The sequence below is a fragment of the Fonsecaea multimorphosa genome (assembly GCF_000836435.1).
Source record: "Fonsecaea multimorphosa CBS 102226 unplaced genomic scaffold supercont1.23, whole genome shotgun sequence".
NCBI classification, from domain to species: domain Eukaryota; kingdom Fungi; phylum Ascomycota; class Eurotiomycetes; order Chaetothyriales; family Herpotrichiellaceae; genus Fonsecaea; species Fonsecaea multimorphosa.
Genome location: NW_015971657.1, coordinates 468618 through 486841, shown reverse-complemented (window position 1 = coordinate 486841; position 18224 = coordinate 468618). Strand labels below are relative to the sequence as shown.

General features: G+C 51.9%; 8 protein-coding genes across 8 annotated transcripts; 4 read left to right on the top strand and 4 right to left on the bottom strand.

Annotated features, from left to right (window-relative positions):
• Positions 1-539: 539 nt before the first annotated feature.
• Z520_09385 (uncharacterized protein) lies at positions 540-4379 on the top strand (the record flags this gene model as incomplete). Its single annotated transcript, XM_016779879.1, has 2 exons — positions 540-4095; positions 4150-4379. The coding sequence occupies 2 exons, from the start codon at positions 540-542 to the stop codon at positions 4377-4379; spliced, it is 3786 nt and encodes a 1261-aa protein (XP_016629198.1).
• A 304-nt stretch (positions 4380-4683) lies between these two features.
• On the bottom strand, positions 4684-5101 carry Z520_09384 (uncharacterized protein; the record flags this gene model as incomplete). The annotated part of the gene is made up of 2 exons (XM_016779878.1): positions 4684-4812; positions 4928-5101. 2 exons carry the CDS (start codon positions 5099-5101, stop codon positions 4684-4686), a joined length of 303 nt encoding a protein of 100 aa, XP_016629197.1.
• Positions 5102-7778: 2677 nt separating this feature from the next.
• On the bottom strand, positions 7779-9959 carry Z520_09383 (uncharacterized protein; the record flags this gene model as incomplete). The annotated part of the gene is made up of 6 exons (XM_016779877.1): positions 7779-7936; positions 8052-8438; positions 8518-8901; positions 8953-9190; positions 9247-9738; positions 9795-9959. The coding sequence occupies 6 exons, from the start codon at positions 9957-9959 to the stop codon at positions 7779-7781; spliced, it is 1824 nt and encodes a 607-aa protein (XP_016629196.1).
• A 671-nt stretch (positions 9960-10630) lies between these two features.
• On the top strand, positions 10631-11422 carry Z520_09382 (uncharacterized protein; the record flags this gene model as incomplete). The annotated part of the gene is made up of 4 exons (XM_016779876.1): positions 10631-10710; positions 10783-10813; positions 10901-11223; positions 11296-11422. 4 exons carry the CDS (start codon positions 10631-10633, stop codon positions 11420-11422), a joined length of 561 nt encoding a protein of 186 aa, XP_016629195.1.
• A 793-nt stretch (positions 11423-12215) lies between these two features.
• Z520_09381 (uncharacterized protein) lies at positions 12216-13064 on the bottom strand (the record flags this gene model as incomplete). Its single annotated transcript, XM_016779875.1, has 1 exon — positions 12216-13064. The coding sequence occupies one exon, from the start codon at positions 13062-13064 to the stop codon at positions 12216-12218; it is 849 nt and encodes a 282-aa protein (XP_016629194.1).
• Positions 13065-13959: 895 nt separating this feature from the next.
• On the top strand, positions 13960-15295 carry Z520_09380 (uncharacterized protein; the record flags this gene model as incomplete). Its single annotated transcript, XM_016779874.1, has 2 exons — positions 13960-14160; positions 14213-15295. The coding sequence occupies 2 exons, from the start codon at positions 13960-13962 to the stop codon at positions 15293-15295; spliced, it is 1284 nt and encodes a 427-aa protein (XP_016629193.1).
• A 562-nt stretch (positions 15296-15857) lies between these two features.
• On the bottom strand, positions 15858-17261 carry Z520_09379 (uncharacterized protein; the record flags this gene model as incomplete). Its single annotated transcript, XM_016779873.1, has 3 exons — positions 15858-16798; positions 16872-16995; positions 17064-17261. The coding sequence occupies 3 exons, from the start codon at positions 17259-17261 to the stop codon at positions 15858-15860; spliced, it is 1263 nt and encodes a 420-aa protein (XP_016629192.1).
• Positions 17262-17827: 566 nt separating this feature from the next.
• Positions 17828-18162, top strand: Z520_09378 (uncharacterized protein; the record flags this gene model as incomplete). Its single annotated transcript, XM_016779872.1, has 2 exons — positions 17828-18069; positions 18120-18162. 2 exons carry the CDS (start codon positions 17828-17830, stop codon positions 18160-18162), a joined length of 285 nt encoding a protein of 94 aa, XP_016629191.1.
• Between the last annotated feature and the right edge of the window lie 62 nt (positions 18163-18224).

Here is an 18224-nt window from a genome sequence, read left to right as displayed (position 1 = left end):
TCCCCTCCCATTTTGGTTCTCGCTTCTTGGTTCTCTTTTTGGACTCACCTAGAACATTTCGCATTGTCCAATGCGCCCACTGCGCCAGCATTCCTCAGCCTGACCCAATCATATTTCAAGCCTGACATCAACAGTCTCCTGGTTCTGGCCAAAACAAAACATATTGCACATCGACTTGAGTGGAAGACAAGCACAATCGCGTGGACGTGAAGAGAAGGGAACAGGGAAGAATTGTGGTTGAGGTTGTGCGAGCTACGCAGTTAACCAGGACGCGGAATTCACATCAGAGGACTGGCAGAATTCTGCCTATGTCCAAATACGACGCTTTGTTGACATCCAGCCCTCGCATGTGATCTCGCGGCTCGTGAACCATATCATTTTTTGCTCACCTCAAATTGGCGGCCCTAACGCGGTCAGATACATACGTTCGTTCACCAACTGAAGCGCTTTCTGCTCATAGCTAACCCTTTATTAGGCGCGTTGGATGGAGACAGCAGCTTTGCAGGCTTGAGTTCGTCGATCAAAAGGGCGCGCTCATGATGTCGTCCTCACTTAAGACTTCAGCTCGACCCGGAGGACCCGCTACGCTTCAGTCCAAGACGGAAAGACCATCTGCAAAGAGGAATGTTCTGGCTGAAATCCAACCTAGAGCGCAGCCTGCACCTGTCTCGCCTTACAGTCGTGCCCAAGCCCCTGCAAGCTCGTCGCCCCGACTACCACACCACGAGTCACTTAAACCTGAAGGCAATTTATCCATTCGTGAGAAGACTGCCGGGAAACGCCCCGCCATCGAAAACAAGCGGCTCTCCACTGTAGCGGATGATATTGCCACAGAGAGTAAGAGGGACTCGCAAGTCTCAACAACGTCAGCAGTATCTGCTACTACCAAGGGGAAAAGAAAGACCCATGTTGGGCCATGGCAACTAGGAAAGACCCTGGGAAAGGGTGCAACAGGGCGAGTCCGTCTGGCAAAACATGCAGTAACTGGCCAAACCGCAGCGGTCAAGATTGTCTCCAAGAAGTCTGCCGCACTTGTCCAAAGTGCGAGTATGGCTCGCATGGACGACGAAGAGACGCTTTCGATGATTGCGGCGGGTCCACGAACAATGCCATTTGGTATCGAACGCGAAGTTGTCATCATGAAGTTGATTGAGCACCCCAACATCATCAATCTTTACGACATCTGGGAGAACCGTGGTGAGCTTTACTTGGTCCTCGAATATGTTGCGGGGGGTGAGCTGTTCGACTACGTTTCGGGCAACGGATCTCTACCTGAAGATGAAGCAGTGAGACTGTTCCGCCAGATCATCGCTGGTCTTTCATATTGTCATCGTTTCAACATCTGTCACCGCGATCTCAAGCCAGAGAACATCCTCCTCGATGGCAACCGAAATATCAAGTTGGCAGACTTTGGCATGGCAGCTCTGCAGCCCGATGGCACATGGCTCAATACATCATGCGGTAGCCCGCACTATGCCGCGCCTGAGATCATCCAAGGCAACCAGTACCGTGGCGACAGGGCTGACATCTGGAGCACAGGGATCATCTTGTACGCAATGCTCAACGGCTTTCTACCTTTTGATGGTGGATCACTGGTTAACACTTTACGTTTGGTCAAGAAAGGAGAGTACTTTATCCCTCCAAATTTGAGTCCTGAAGCTGCGGATCTTATACAACGTATCCTGCAAAAGCGACCAGAAAAGCGAATCACAATGGATGAGATCTGGGAACACAGACTTCTCAAGAAGTACGAGAAGTATCATGCAAGCTTGGTGGCACCCGAACCACTCATTGGAGTAGCTCCGCCTTTGAGTATCGAGTCACAAGGCCGACGCGTCGTCAAACGTTCCGAAATCGATGCCGAAATTTTGAGGAATCTTTCGACCCTGTGGCATGGCAAAAAGCCAGACGAACTGATCAAACAACTGACGAGCGATGAGCCAAACCATGAGAAACTTTTCTATTGGGCACTGGTAAAGTTTCGAGATGATCAGCTTGAGAATTACCCGGGCGACCCTCTTCATTACTCTGCAAGTGACTATCACCATGTTAGCAAACCGAAACCTAAACCCAAACGTGCTCCTAATGGTCGCGGACACAATCGACGAGGTTCTCAATTCTCCATTGTCAGCGACGACAACAATAGGCGAGACGGGTACTATAAGAATCCCGGCACCGCGGCAAGCAAGGCAACTCAGAGCAGCTATGACCCTTACCGTGCGTCGAGGACGCCAATTGCTGGAGATACCTTAGAGCCGCCCACAGTCGTTGTTCGTCATCGGCCAACCACTCCAGGTGGTCGATCTGTGAGCTCAGCGAGCAGCGCACGACACAAGGCCGTGGATCGACTGAGGCCAGACGTTCCCGCTCTCCCGAGTTTCACATCCGAAGAGCTTGAGAAACTCATCCAGAAGAAGCGTGCCTCGTATTCCACAGCAACATCCAAAAGCTCCCTGTCTAGCACAAGGCGCGTTCATGGTATCCGGAAGTCGATGAGCTACAAGCGACAAGTCAGCTTCCAACACCGTCGACAGAATTCATCCGGTACCACAAACCCTCGTGCTCGAACGTTGTTGTCAGACAATCATCTCGCAGACCGTCCTGCCACTCGAGGGACTACGAACGGAAGATCTGAGACACAGAGCAATCCGAGTCTACCAACACCTTCCCAAGCCTATCGTCCGCGCAAATCCAGCTCCGAGATCGACGTCAAGAAGCCACGCGTGGCCAGCTCTTACTGGAAAGATGAAACACGTAAGGTCAGTGCTGAACTCGGCAAGATTTGTGAAGAAGCGTTCAATCGATCGTCGGTGTCTACAGTTAGCGAAGTCAGCCCAGCTCCGCCAATGGATTCATCGGCAACATCAATGGCAGCACATGCTTATAAAATGCCAGAGAGCATCCGTGATCGACCCCTTCCTGCAACACCAATCCTTCAAGAATTGACGGAACGTCGACAGAAGATCATTGAGACCTGGGGTGACGCTGACCCAAATGTTTTAGCTGACATGCTGGCTGCTGTTGACAAGCGTATCGATGCCGAGTTGGGCAAAGAGGGAAGATTTGACATGCGAGCGGCTTCTGATCCGACACATGGGGCTGGACCAAGCAGATATCATCGTCCTATGTTGCCGGTCGATACTATGGAAGACTTGAAGCGCAATCGTGAGGATAGCTCTAGAGCAGCATCGGATCCCGTCAAATTGAAGACCCCCCAGGTGCAAAAGGACACCACAATTCGCCTCGTGACTCCGGACCCAACTTCGCCCTTCGCTCGAATAGAGCCCCTTCGAGTCAAAATGAACAAGGCTGCGCCAATCAACTCTCTCAGGGGCGGCCCAGCCGAAACCTACGAGCGTGTTGGGTACGACCCGCGGCTATATGCCAAACGGGAACTTGACACGATTGATGAGAACCCTGGGTCGCCAAAGAAGAAAACTTTCCCAGCATCGTCTAACGCCGCACGAAAATGGTCATGGCTTGGGAAACGTGGGTCTGGTCCTCAGGAACCCCTAGATTCTAACAAGTCTTCCGAGGAGACTGGTCAAGAGACTGTTTCCAACACCTCTCAGATTGTCCAACCAAGCGAATCCGGCAACTCTTCTACCCTCTCGACAACAAAAGCGAGTGAGCCACAATCGGGTGATATTGAGTTGCATATCGAGAAGAAGAGAAAATGGTTCCAGAAGATGTTCGGGAGACCATCGAAGCCTAAGGACGACGTCTCGGCACTCCCGATTGGACATCGCATTGTGCGAGACCTATCGGATGGAACAGACACCAACGAACCAAATCGCGAGGTCAACGCTAATGATAGAGTCAGAGTTCAGAAGTCTTACCCTCCGGCGACCAGTGTCGATGCCGCCATGGCAGCCGCAGCAGTTGGGCCTATTGAAATCAATCAGAATTGGTTCGCAAAGTTTTTCCATGTGAAACCCGCGACTCGTGTGATCTGTCTTCAAATCAGCAAGGCCAAAGCGAAGAAAGAGCTTGTCAAGATTTTGAAAGAGTGGCGCAAGTACGGATTGAGAGATGTGGTTTCCGAACGACGAGGAGGCAGTGATGTTGTACGAGGGCGCGTTGATGCTTCAAATTGTAAGTGTCCATTTGTTTTTCGCCATCACCGAAGCTGACTTTTTTGTGAAACAGACCTACAACTCAAGCCTGTCCATTTCCATGCCTATCTGTATTCCGTGCTTGAACACGGTCGAAAAGCCAATTTGAGCATTATGAAATTTACTCAAGAGAAGGGAGCAGCGAGCAGTTTTTACAAAGTTGTTGATACCCTTGAGACTGTCTTGAAGGAGCGGAACTTGTTGGTGCTCGATGCGCAGCGCAAGAAGGCCATTGAGCGTAGTCTTAAGGACGCAGGTTTGTGAAGCAAAAGCATCATAAGCAAGTTGGATCACTAGCGGTTTTTGGGGACAAAGCATAATTGGGGGCTTGGAAAGCAAAGCCTGTTTGCTTTGAGCCCTGTGTACATTCCTTTGCAAAGACAATTGGATTGTTGGAGCCTTGGAGAGCAAGGGAAGAGTCTCTGCTGGTTAGGATACATATGGTTGTTTGGTGCCTGGACAAAGGGCACATGCATTGATCTCAGGAGCTTCTGCAGGAATATTCAAATGCCAATGGAACGCCGAACCACAGAGGAAAGGCCAATTGTACGATCCCAACCTCTCAAGCCTACGACTCCCTAGATGATGAATGTTTCTCAAACTTGACGTACCACGCCCCAGTCCCCGGGCCGAAATATGGGCGAAGTTTGTTAATCTCTTCGAAGAACAGAGACGTGGTTGCGTATTCTTGATGGTGCTGCGCATGTGTTTGGTCAGCTGTAATGTCCTCCCATGTACAAGAAGGTGGGCCATGGGGGGCCAAAGACGACGATGGTGGTGGTGATGGTGGTTGTGGTGAAGAAGACACTGACCTCGACACCATCCCAGCCCAGGTAATAACACGCAAGCCTGCGCTCGTCTGGGGCGATCATCTCCTCGAGGGCCGCCGTGGCTGTGCCGTATGTCTCGTTCGTGTTCAGCGCGTACGACCAATTGCCTCCCCTGAAGCCTGCGGCTCCGTAGCAGTCCGTGTACGTCTTGTGCATGGACTTGATGAACCCGGGGTCTGACTCTGCTCTGGGATGGTTTGGGGTGAGGTTGATGATTGCCTGTTTTTTTTCCCACGTTTGTTGGCTCACGGGCGATAGGCAGGGGAGGAAGGGATATCGGGGAAAATAAAATGAGATTATAAAAATCGACGAAAGGCAGAGTTTGACCTCTCTCTCTTTTTTTGGAGGGGAGGATTTCCATTGGACTTACGAATTCGCAGACTGGGGCTTCGAGTGCCTTGTTCAACTCCGGGACCTGGGAGTCTTCGAATTGGAAGAGCAGGGATGTCGCTCCTCCTCCTGTTCCGTCATCGTTGCTGCTGGTGGGCTCTGATGTGAGCTCTTTCAGTTGAGCTCTCAGCTCTGCAATCTGAGCGTGGTGGCGAGTGCCCTGTGGCCATTCTGGCTTGATTCGTCCACGCGTATTATATCAGCGAATCTTCCCCCTTTTCCTCACATCTGGTTGTTGGACTATCCATCCATACGGCTGATTCATTGAGAGTGTGGAGTGAAAAAAGAAAAGGAGAAGACTAACGAATGACCCAACACATCTCATTCTCTTTCACCAGCAAGTGCGAGGATTTGACTGGGGTGATATACCCACAGTACTGGTCGTGCACGTTGTAGGATCGTGAAATGTGTTGTCGCAGCTTGAGAAACTCGGTCAATTTGACTTTGGTGGGTGGAAGGACGAAGCGGACGATTTCTGAGAGGATGGCCATTCTTAGAGAGGCAGGTCGTAGTTTTTTTGATCTCACAACAACTCTGTTTTCTTCAGTGTAGCGTTCGTTGGGATGCGGCTTCGATGTATATTGATTGAGGTATATATATGCCCTATCAGGAGCATACAGCGTATTCAATGCTTTGCCTGATATGGCAGGTCTGATTGGTCCGAAGTGTCTGTGGCTTTGATGTGCTCAGCCCACAAAATGGAACCGGAGCGACTCGGCCGAAGAATCGACGGCTGCCGTGAGCCCGCGACTGGCTTATGGTAACCACATGTTGCATGACTTTGGCGGCTGAGAAATACTAGTCGCCCATTCAAATGGGGAGTTTGGTTGAGCCATGGACAGGAGACATCAGCAACACAGAATTTGCTTTATGACAAGGGTCAAGAGGGTCCCAGGCGTTAATGGTATTCTGAGTGACCCGATTTTGTCAAGGTCGAGACATGTTCAGCAACTGCAGGCTGCTCATCGTGGTGCGGATACCTCAGCATACCAGCTTGCAGCTTTTGTTCGAGCCTGAGTTCAGCGCGCCTGCCTGTGCATGTCAGGAGATGATCGACTGTGTTCATGATGCCCTGCCCACTTATCCTAGTTGTTCGCGTTCTTTGTCAGTAACGAGTAAACCTCCTTTCGCAAAGCGGACAGACGGAGTGCTAGAAGGTCTTTGCTGGAATGATGAGTTGATGGATCCTCCTGTCAGGATAATGACCATAGCCATAGACGAAACTGGGATATGCGAACAATGACCGTTGCTCGTAATTCTGGAGCTGAGTAGCCTTTGTCGGCGCATTGATTGGACTGTGCTTGGAGAGCCCTCCTCCGCGCATTTTGGTTTCAGTTTGTGCCGTGTGAGGTTTTACGCTCGCCATAACCATGCTGAACGAGGCTTTGCGCTCTCCCCTACCGACTGCCCCAACGCAATAGTGGTCGATATATCAAATAAAATCTGCAGATTTGGTCTCGATTGGAATGATCAGCCTGGGATGACGAGAAGAAGTTCTTACAAGACATTGTTTTACAGCCGTACTCCACCACAGTATGTGTATATATATACACATATATATACACACATACATATCTGGCCTCGGTGTAATGAGCATGATGACATATTCAGATAGCTGACTGGGCCTCGGATCAATTTCTTTTTTAAGTTGATGCCAGTGTGGACAGGGGGTTCGTTCCTGGGAAGGGTAGGGGTTTTCGTACTTCAGTCTTACAGCGTGGGCAGAAGTCGCGGCCTCGTTGTTGACCGCCTGAAGCCCCCATGATTGCTTCAAAATGTCTGAATTTGATGGACGCGTTGTAAATCTGTGAGAGTCATTGGGCCTGGTCCTTGACAGTGCCCAATGCTGTCAGCTCGATCACGGCCTGCCTCTGCTGCACAGTATCTGCATCATGCACAAATCTTGATCAATGGCAGATTTGGTAGGTCTTTGTCGGTGTCCATGGGAACTAGAAAGAAACAAGATTCCTTTCTCCATACCACACTTGTCGAGAAAAGGCAAACAGCGCTGGATCTGGAGTGATCGTGGACACACTTCGAAGGCAAGGAACAAGCCTCCTACTCACAGCATGCTGTGTCGTAGGGCCCTGCGCCAGCCCGCATTCGGACGACGGACGATCCATGTCTTGGAAAATTTGAGGTGCCAGTATTATGAGCGATATGAAGATGATTCGTGAAGCTGCCCTGAGTGCAGCTGTTACGGCAGAATATTATGACCAGAAATTAGATGCTCCACCGTATCGATGGTCAAAGAAGAACAGAGCAATGATATCGGGGTGAATGAAAACATGACTGTGGCCCACTAGCGCCTCGTACGCCTTTTGCAGAATTATGGTTAAGTTGCGAGATACCGCTCCTTATAGGTTACGCCTGGTGGGACCCGGCGTCTGGATCGATAGTGTCATGAATAGCTGTGTCTCTTGTTTCCTTCGCGAGCTCCCTTCTACGGCAGCTTGCTATAGCCGTTGCGTCGGACGTTTCTCCGCGATCTTGAGATACGCAGCCTGCCCAGGACAGGGTCGAAAAAGGTGTAGTAAATCCAGTAGCACAAACTCAGTGGCCCGAAAATCGACATCGGGAGCGCGTTGAGTAAAATGTGTCCTGGATAAACTCGCACAGTCAGTGGCGTTGTACAATGAAGAATGAGATCGCAACGACGAGCGAACACATTTGGGAAAGGCGCCCTGTGGTAGTTAGATGTTGAGAGAGAACTCACCCCAGACAAATGGTCGCCTCTTGATCAGTTCCCACAGCTCTCCCTTCATCTGTTCTTTGGCCCCTTCCCACCGCCATGGGCCAACCAGTCGGAATTTAGTGTTCATGTTTGCACCGCATGCCCACACGATGAAGACTTTCCACCCATGCTTCAGCACCTGGGTTATGGATGGTGCCGAGCCGATGTCGAGGGCGAGTTGGTATGCGTAGGATTCATGATCCACTCCGTGGTGTACCCGTGCTTCAGGCTTTGGCTTCAGTCTCCACCACTCTTCCGCATCGAGATCCAATGGTGGAGACAATGATCGTAGGTTTGCCTTTGGAAGAAGGTTGAGGATCCGAAGAACCCACAGCTGGGCTTGGAACTCGGCTAGAGGTGGAATTGCTCCTGAGAGTCGTTCGATGTTAGCATTTAAGAGATCACCAAGATAGATAGATCGACGCATGAGAGCAATGCGGGACCTTACCGAGCTGTGGCCGAATGAAGCCTATAAAACCAACGGTCTCATCACCATCCTTCCAGAGGGCACGGACATCGGCATCGTTAGAGTGAGGATATCCTTCACTCAGGAATGGGAATGTCAAGTGACGGTAGCCGGTTGCATAGATCACAACGTCCGGTTTGATTTTCAAGGTTTCGATGTGCTTCGACTCCTGTGTATCATTCTTCTGGAAATGAATAACACCTTCATCATCAACGTATTCTGGAAATGGGGCAAAATCGACGGTGTGGCCCTTTGTGTCGACTCGCGGCAGGTCAATGATCCTTCTCATAAATCGTTCTAATCTACTGTCTTTGATATAACGCCTGTTGAAGTACGGCTGGACTTTGGTGGACTTGACAAAGAGCACTGGCGGGATAATTGTTATCCTGGAACGCTTTACGGGAGTAAGAAACTCACCCTCAGACATGTGATAACCCTTGATGATTCCCGCATGCTGACCGTACCCATATCGACTATTGTTCAGGAGAATCCAAGCGCCTTTCGTCCACCAGTCATAGAACAACCACTGCCACCGGGAATTCCTCAGTTTTGGGTGTGCATAGGCAGTGTCAAAGAGACAGTTCCAATTGGTGTCAATTGGCGACGGATTGTACTCGTCCTCCCTCTTGCCCATAACAACGAAGCGCTCAACATGCTAGAAGTGCCACAGGTTAACATGGAGAGGTCTTGTGCGTGCTTAATATATCTTACCTTGGGTGCCAGGACGAATCCATTGCGGTGGCAAAGCGTCACCGAATTGGTGGGAGAAGTCACTGCGAAATATGCCATGTCCATTGCCGTTTCTCCTACACCGAGGATCACGACATTGCTGCCTTCGGTGAATATCTCCCGACCTTTGTATTGGGAGGAGTGAATGACAGTGGGCACTTTCTCGATGCCGGGAATGCTGGGCGCAACGGTATCCACGTGCAACCCTGAACACACTGCAACGGCATCGCAAGCCCATTCCGCACTGGTTCCGTCGGTGGATGAATAGGTCACGATGTGGCCTTTGCCATCCTTGCTGCGTCGTACATTAGTGACTGCAGTGTTGAGCTCGATATGTGGTCGCAATTTAAAGTGATCGCAGTAGCCTTCGAGGTACTCGACGTATTGATCGAGAGTGAGAAAGTCACCGCAATCAGTGCGCTCTGCCGGTATCCTGAAGTCTGAGAAACAGGTCAAGTACTTGGAAGACACCATCTGTTTCGAATCAGCCCTGCCACTATTTGAGCGTTGGATAAAAGTCCAGTTTTTACCTCGCCCTCTGGATAGGTGCGATAGCGAAATGTGCCTCCAATGCCATCTTTAGCTTCAAAGAGTCTGGCCTCAACGGGCTCAATGTTGAAGTTCTGATTAGCTTGGAGGAGGTACTTCAGCGTGACCAGACCTCCTGGCCCGGCGCCGATGATGGCAACACGCATTTTCAGCAAAGCTCACAGGAAGACATATGCTTGATGGTCGAGGACAGGCAAGGTTCAAGGTTACACAGCAGGGGGGAGGTCTTCATGACCCAGAAGATTGGGAGGTCTCGGCTTCGCTTGCATGATTTCCCCCACTTCCACGTTGAAATGTACCGAGTAACGACTGCTTCAGGGTGTGTGCAGCAAGCTGACGAGGGAGCGTTGTCCACGTATCAAGTGGAACTGCTAGTCTCCTCGGGTACATCTCATTTCGGCCTTTGCCGTGAAGATTCCACAGGTTCTTGACTAGACCCCGACGGCCCGGTGATAGCTGCGTCGCAAGCGGGAGATATGAAAGGTTCCGGCTAGAAGGAACGAGACATGAGGAAAAGCAGAAAGCGAGTGGTTGAGGGCAACCTGTTGGTATTGGGGTCAATGGGACCTTAAAGCGGCAGTTGTGACAAGTGCGTGCCGGAAGACCTCAGCGAAAGTTTTGGCGGTGCTGGGGTCCGCCAAGAGTTTTATTTCCGCAGCTGGCGCAGTTGTTGGAGCTTCAGTTGCCGGCAGCGACAGCAAGGTCCAGTCTGTCACGACCTCTACCCTGTGAGCAGAGCACACTGAATCCAGGGTATGTCACAGTAAGGTCGTCACAGAGTTATCCAACTGTTCAAACTCCCGAACCAGCCGCGACGATGGGCGCAGGTCAATCCAAGCCCGACGAGTCAACCAAGCATGTTTTTGCAAGCGATACACCTATTCAATTTTCCCAAGAGTAAGATCCGGAGGCCATTATCGCGTACTTTGCACATATTGCCAGAGGAAGCACGACTGACACCCGTTCCAGGCTGATAGATTCCCTCCAAGCATCCTCAGAAGTATGTCTACTCTCCTCGCGGTCCGGAAGAACGGTTTTCACTACAATGCGCGGAGGAGGTTATGCTCACAGCTCGTTCTTGATATAGACAAACTCGACCCGCGCAAAGACGCTAGAGCTGCACATCGCACAACGCGTCGCCGCCGAGCTAGAGAAGATTCGGAACCAGGAAGCCTCGGCCCTCGAGGAAGCACGGAAGAAGATTGCTGCAAGTGGAGAGGCTGGCTCAGAAGACTCATCTCTACTTCAACTTTCGCCGATATCACCAAAGGACCTCCTTCCGGGCTCTGACACCGATGAGAGCAAGAAAGCCCCGTCGAGCCAGAGAGTGCAACAAGAAATCGAGAAACTGAAGCAGACACTGGGCCAGCGGAAAACGTTAAGAGAAGTGCCAAAGGAGGTGGAGAACGCGTAAGTTGGACTTTGTCGAGCATCGTGTATTCGGCTTCAGACCTCGTGCTCAAGCTAACAACTGGCAACCAGGAGACAAGATGTCATCTCCTGCCTGCGGATAAACGATCGGAAACCGCTCGACTGCTGGAAAGAAGTGGAGATCTTCAAGCGGGAAGTACGGAAGATGGAGGAGAACTATGTCTCCTCTGTACTGTAAAGCCATGTTTACACATCGGAAAGCTTGCATTCCGCTCGAGGCTCCGGATCCAATGTATATAGGTAAAAACAGGGTACCACATGGGAATGGAACAAAAAAGATTGCTGAGAAGCCTATCGCTTGTATGCAAAATATCGGTCCATTTTGAAGCTCCGCCAGCCCTCCTGACATTCGAGCCAGCATTGAACTATTCTCTCTCGCGTCGCTCGAGAACATTTCGGAGGTCGTCAACAGAAGTTGAAGACGAGTATCTCTCAAGTTGTGACCTTCTTCCCCAGATATCTCCAGGTACTGGGTGTTTGCGAGATATTCAATGCTATTACTGCATCGTATGCCGTGTGATCTTCAAAAGCTCAATCCTGACTTGAACTCTTGCGAAAGTAATTGCTCGAATTGCGCCCTTCAAGTAGGTGTTTGCGGATTTGATTGTGGCAATTGCTCCAGTTTGTTGGACATCACAGCACCTTCACAAGCCGACGTTGACTTTTGTACTGTCTTGGAGTTTCGGAGGCATCCAGGGCCAGAATAGACAACGTGTTTGCCGAGTTTTGACCGGAGCCGCACTCCAAGAACTGCTTGCAACGCGGTCTTCCACATACATACTTCAAGAGTACCTAGGTACTGTGCTCACATATCCATGAATAACTCTTTGCACATGCAGCGCACGAAGCAAGGGTGGAGCTGTTATTTCTGATCAATTGAGCGGTCACAACCGATTCGCAGTGGCTTAAATCGCACAATGGATAAACCCGTTGCGTGACAGCCAAAATGTCTTTTGGATCTGGCATAGAAGTCAGGTTCTCTCCAGGTCTCTCCTAACAATCCAAGCACCGCTCGGTCGCAGCCTTCTGTAATATTGCTCAACAAGCATGACGCGCTTGAAGCCGCGTTTGGCATACCACTCCAGCGCGTCCTCGTTCTGCTCCCACACATGTGCGTATACGCACACTGTGTCCGCAGCTTGAGCAATAGCCGAGGATAAGATTGTGTCCAGCAGGAGCGTTGCGAGGCCGAGACCACGGTAGGGCGAGAGGAGAGCTAGGGCTTGGATATAAATCTGAGAAGGTGGAGGGTGTGGCTGCGTGATGAGATAATGATTTGGCGAGCATGGCTCTAAGCGGCAGCGGATCCAGCCAACAGGCTGTGACGCGTATAGGACGACGCGAGATAGTTGGTTGACCATTGGATCAGTCACTGTGTTGGTAAAGAACGCATCGCCATACCGGACAGGGAGGATTGTAGCTGTAAGACGCCGAATTCCCGCAATGTGCTGTTCTGCAATTGGTGCAACAAGGGCTTCAGGGAGATGAGGAATAGAAGCGCCATCAAAATGCTGTAGGCGGTCCCTTGATAGATCCTCGGCTTCCAACCTCACCCGTTTGGGCTCTTGGGAGACATCATCAGATCTCCTGCTTTCGACTTGGCCTTCTTCCGCGTTTAGATTGCAAACAGTTGGTTTGGTCGTTTTCTGAGACGCCTGTTTTCGTGCTGCTTCGATGATCCCCAACCCACGGCTTTCAGAGACACGCAGACACCCATGATGGTCGGTCGTAATAGCATCTGTCTCTCTGGCAGTTGGCGGGATGGAAGGGGCTGGGGTCACCGATTTCGAGAAATAGGAAAGAAGAGTAGCTTGAGGCATGATGGTCTAGCATCCTTCAAGTTCATTGGTACACCGCTCCACGCTGAAGCTGGTACACTGCTCTCAAGAACCGCGAGTGCGCGACTACGAGAAACGATAGCGCGATATGCGCGTGGTGAATGCCCCAAAATACCCGGTGCAGCGGCGATCGGGGCGGCAGTTACCGGCGCTAAAAAGAAGGTTATCGATGCTTATTGAGGCATGTTAGCGAACCCTAAGCAGAGCCCCAGAATCCGGCCTTTTTTCATTTCTGCGTCCTGCATCATCGTTGCTCGCCTGCACAGCCGCTGCTAACCCACACACGACATCTTGTGTCCTGTTGACATAGTTGTATCCGGTCGCTGTTGGAGCACTTCTCAAGCGTGTCTTTGCCTTTAGACCCCAGACTTCCGGACACCAAGGTGTGCCTTTAACGAGCACGAGCCTCCTCGAGTCTGCCCGAGATCCCTCCCCCAGAGTGCGTGCGCCCCCTTCCGTCCGCCATCAGCCTTCTCCAGCGCGAGACAATACAAACAGAGTGGCACAATAAAAAGATTCATGGCCGCTATTGAATGAATAGGAGGTTGTTGGGTGCGGCAGGGTGTGAAGGTGTTTGAATAGGCAGAGTGTACCGGCGCAGAAGTTTCCTTCACACATCACAAGATCAGTAAGTGAATACACTGCCGGACAATAGTGTGCAACACTGTGAATTATGGTATTGTCTGTTATTGTCTGGTTGTCAATGGAGCGTCTGGCTTCTGCTTCGATGCTTTTTCTCTTAAACATCCCCTTCCCTCTTCCCTCGGAACTTTACACGACGAAGACAAACGCACCTTTCTCCTCATATCCCTGTCCTTTCAAACTGTCAAAGCTGCTGGTCGGCTTTTGCATATCTGCTTGTGTTTGTTGGCCCAATATGGCTCCCAGAAGACCATACGTCTCCTTGTTCCCCAACAGCATTCTCGACGTCGACTTGTGGATGCGCTTCATGGAAGATGAGGAAATCACAGCTGACTGTCCGCCACCAGTCAAGGACGTTCTTGACATGGCTTCCACGAAACTATCCAGTTCCAAGACTTCCAATGTCAGCTTGACTGTGTCTGATCAAGAACAAGCGGTTAGTTGGCCAGAAAAGCTTGCTTCATGCCCCTTCCACTGACTGGAACTAGATCACGTATCTCTTGGAACATTCAATCGAAAGCATCCTTCACGATCTTCTTCTCGACATTCACCAAGATGAAAAGATCGCTCGGATGCAGACTGCCGTCCTTGAAGTCGAACAGAGAGCTGAGAAACTGAAATCCAAGGCCTCCCAAGATGCAGAAACCACCGACAATACTGAACATGAAGCTGTCGAGACTGACGCTGCTGTGCTCAAGTCCGGCCAGGTTCAGCTCAAAGGAAATCCGATGAAGACAGTCAAACACATCAGATGCCCGAACTGTCGTCTCCGCCGCTTGCTGTACCCTCGCGTTGGTTATAATGCTCGTCCTGTCCCAGATGCCAATGAACAGTACTGCAAAACTGAACCGATGATTGTTCTTGACAAACATGATGTCCATGGCCAACGCAAGAAAGGTGTCAAAGTTAAAGGTGCGGCCAAAGGCAAGAACAAGAAGAAGAAGGATGACCCAAGCTCACCGGCTGCATCTGAGAACTCCGATCCACTGACTCCATCTTCGTCCATGCCCACCGAATCATTTGAATTCAAAGAGATCGACTATCCAGCTGCCAAATGCCCGAACCGCGAATCTCACCTTGGTGACCACTGGAAATCTGTCAATGTCTTCGCCACACATCTCAACGGAAGCTGCTACCTCAAGAAAGATCGTGCGGCCGGCCGCGAAGCCAATGCAAAGATTGGTGGCACTCCGCGTGACAGCAGGGCCAATTCACCCAAACCAACCGCCAACGGCGGGGTCAAGAGAAAGGCGGAGGACGACGACAAGGAGAAGGGCCTCGGCCCAAAGAACAAGAAGCAGAGGACAGGTGGAGACGGGAAGAGGGGGGACAAGAAGGCTCCTCCGAGCAAGTTGAAGGAAGTCAACAATGTTGACGATGGCAAGCCGGGCGAGAGCCCATTGAAAGAGGCCAACGGCGACGCGCCTCAAGCGACGCCAACCAAGGCGGCAAGAGACGCGAGCTCTGAGCCGCAAATCAAGCTCAAGCTCAAGGCGGGCGTGGGCGCTGGTGCTGGTGGAGAGGGGGCCGCTCGCAAGAAGCCGGGCAAGGCCAGCAAGAAGGAGAGATGAAATGTGTAAAAATAATTCACATGGGCATAGCGAGGGCGGTTTCTTGTGCTTGTTTTTTCTGTCGGCGTTTGAAAGGGAGTGTGCCGCTGTGGCGGCACCCACCTGTGCGTAAAGACAGGTGATAGAGAATGTTTATGAAATTTGTAAACTGTGCTTCTGCGTGACACGGCTTTCTCGTATCTATTTCATGTCTCTCGTGATGGTTGGTTTCAAGCGAGCACCTCTTGCTTTCATCACAAGACGGCACGTTTAGTTGTAGCTGGAGCGTATATATCCCGCAAGCCTGTCATTCCCTTCACTCCTCACGATTCAACGAATCTATCTATATACATGTATGTATCTTGGATTCAGCGACCGCTGAAATCCAGGTTCATATCATGCACATGTCCTCGGCATTAGAAATAGCCTTGAAGGGGAGGGATGTCAAGAACAACGTCAAGTACCGCTCCACCTCCGTTTTCAAAGCGAAACCCAAGAAGCCGCTGCTGGTGTTTGGGGATGCTTGGATCGTGGCTATTGAATCGCGACCACGACCACCACAGACCCATACGACTTGAACGGCCTAGGAGGTCGCCGCCGCCGGTGGTAACATGGCCTCGACGATGTTGCCCGTGGCGCCGCCCTCGCGACTGTGCCAGATCTTGACCATCTTTAAGCCGGCGGCCTCGAGCAGCTTGTTGAACCCCTCGGCGGTCCTCTCCTTGCCGCCCATGACCATGACGACGTTGTCCATGGCGGCCGCGGGCAGGTCGGCCTCGTACACGCGCTGGGGCATGACCATGTCGGCGATGAGGACTTTGCTGTCGGGGGACATGGCGTCGCGCAGGTGGGAGAGGATCAGGACGCAGTTGGCGTCTGAGTAGTCGTGCATGACGCGGCGGAGGAAGTATGCCTTGGCTCCCTTTACGGGTTGCGGGGTCCAGAAGTCGTGCACCATGGCCGTTACCCCGTCGGGGAGGAGCTTCGAGTCCTTGCCCTGCGCGATGGGTTCGGGCAGGTCTTGGAGAACCATGCGGTCGGGGCGGAGGGACGGGAACGCCTGTAGGATCTGGATGATGGACTGGCCCTGGCCGCCGCCCACATCCACAAGAGTGGCCCGGTCCCCGTCGTGCTCCGGGTCGTAGAGCGCAGAGAAGTCGTAGAAGCCGATGATCGGGACAGAGTCCTCCTGAGACATGAAGCCCAGTTGAAACGCGCGGAGCCGGTCGGGAAACTGTGCCATGATCTCCCACACGGGATGTCCATCCATGCCATGGCGGTGAGTGTATGGGTTGCGAAGAGGGTCATCGGGCTCCTGCACGGGCTTGCCGTCCTGGGCGGCTCGTTCTTTCACGTACTTGTGGAAATGGACCATGGTGGAGAGGCATTCGTCGTTGATGAACTGGAAAAAGTTTCCCGGCCCCGGAACCTGGATGTATGCTCGGGAGAACTTTGTGTGCACGTAGTCATAGTCGGGGGTTTGCTCGAGGAATTTGGTGCCGACGAGTAATCGAAGTTGTCGTTCTTTTTTGACAGGTTATGATCAGTCAGTTGCATCCGGAAAACGTTTGCGGGAAGAAAAAAAAAGCCCCAATACCTAGCAGTGAGTCCTGGACGCCAGTGACTTTTGACAGCTCGGCCAGAGAGATGGAGCCGTCCACTGGGATCTTTTCAAACACGCCCAGCCCCATCAAGGTTCGAATACTGACAATCTCCAGCATCTGCCATTGGTTAGCACTCCTGTCAAATCCCTCGGAGCCCCCAGTGTCATCAAAGCGTGTGCACGGACATTGACCGAGTGGTGCATTGACATGTCCGACGGTGCCATCACGAGACGGACAATGTCCTTGGCTATACCGGCGACATTGGTTCTGGCAATGTAGCCCTTGCTGCCTGGCGCGTAGTCACAGGCTTTGGCGGCTTCGGTGAGTTGCTGGATCAGCTCCTGCAGCTGGGCAGCTTGGTCTTGTTCTGAGGGGGACGACATCGTGATCTTCACCGCCTCCCGTGTTCTCGTCACTTGCAAGGCACAGAGACAGAATGAGGCTTCCTTGGCAGTCAAAAGGACACTGTCTCAAAGGTTGGGGAGGAACAGGTGAGCGGACGGAGGGGTAGACTGATGGATCGACAGGAACATATTTCCGCTTGCTCGAAGCAATGTGAGGGGCATTGTGGGCCAAATGACCAGCTCCTCAATCCTTGTTGCAAAGGTCCGAGTTGCAAGGAGCTAGGTTCTCGCTTGTGGTCTGTCCCAGAACGACTCGTTTACATTGGTGGCTGTGGGTGGCTTGAGTGCGGCACCCGCGGCAGCTTGCCAACTGCTGCTCTTCCTAGAGAGTTTTAGGCGAAGTCCATGCACGAAATGCACGGTTACTTACAACACGTGGAAAAGGGACCCTTGTGGGCTCACTAGCTAATCGTATTGACAGCCCCCTCTTGGGTGCCTCTGCCCTCTGCCCATGTTCGCGTGGTCCACCTGGTCACATTGCCCGAGCAGCTTGACCAGTCAACGGGCGAGCGGGACCAAGGAAATGAATTCCCCAACAATCAGCCATGAAGCTTACTCTTGCGTCCACTGGGTCTCCGAGTCCATCGGTATCCCTCGCGGTCCTTGAAAAGAAGGCCACCCTCTCCTCCCTCATCCTTCATTGTGGAAACTTCTCATCCTTGACCTGCACCTTCCGGGCACGCGACCATTCCACTCTGACTTCCTTCCTCATGGAGCCTGATGAGAACACCGATTTCGTTGACGAAGGCTATGCCAGCACTTCGGCAAACAGCAGCTATGTGACGAGGTGAGGCTCGACTTCTCACTTGGGGTGGGAAATCCTGACCACGAGAACAGTATAGCAACCGAGATCCGTGAGGGGATCGAAGAGTATGGCTGACAGGATTGAACCCAGCTACAACGTGTCTGGCCGAAAACCGGGGCCGCCGGGATAGACTGTCC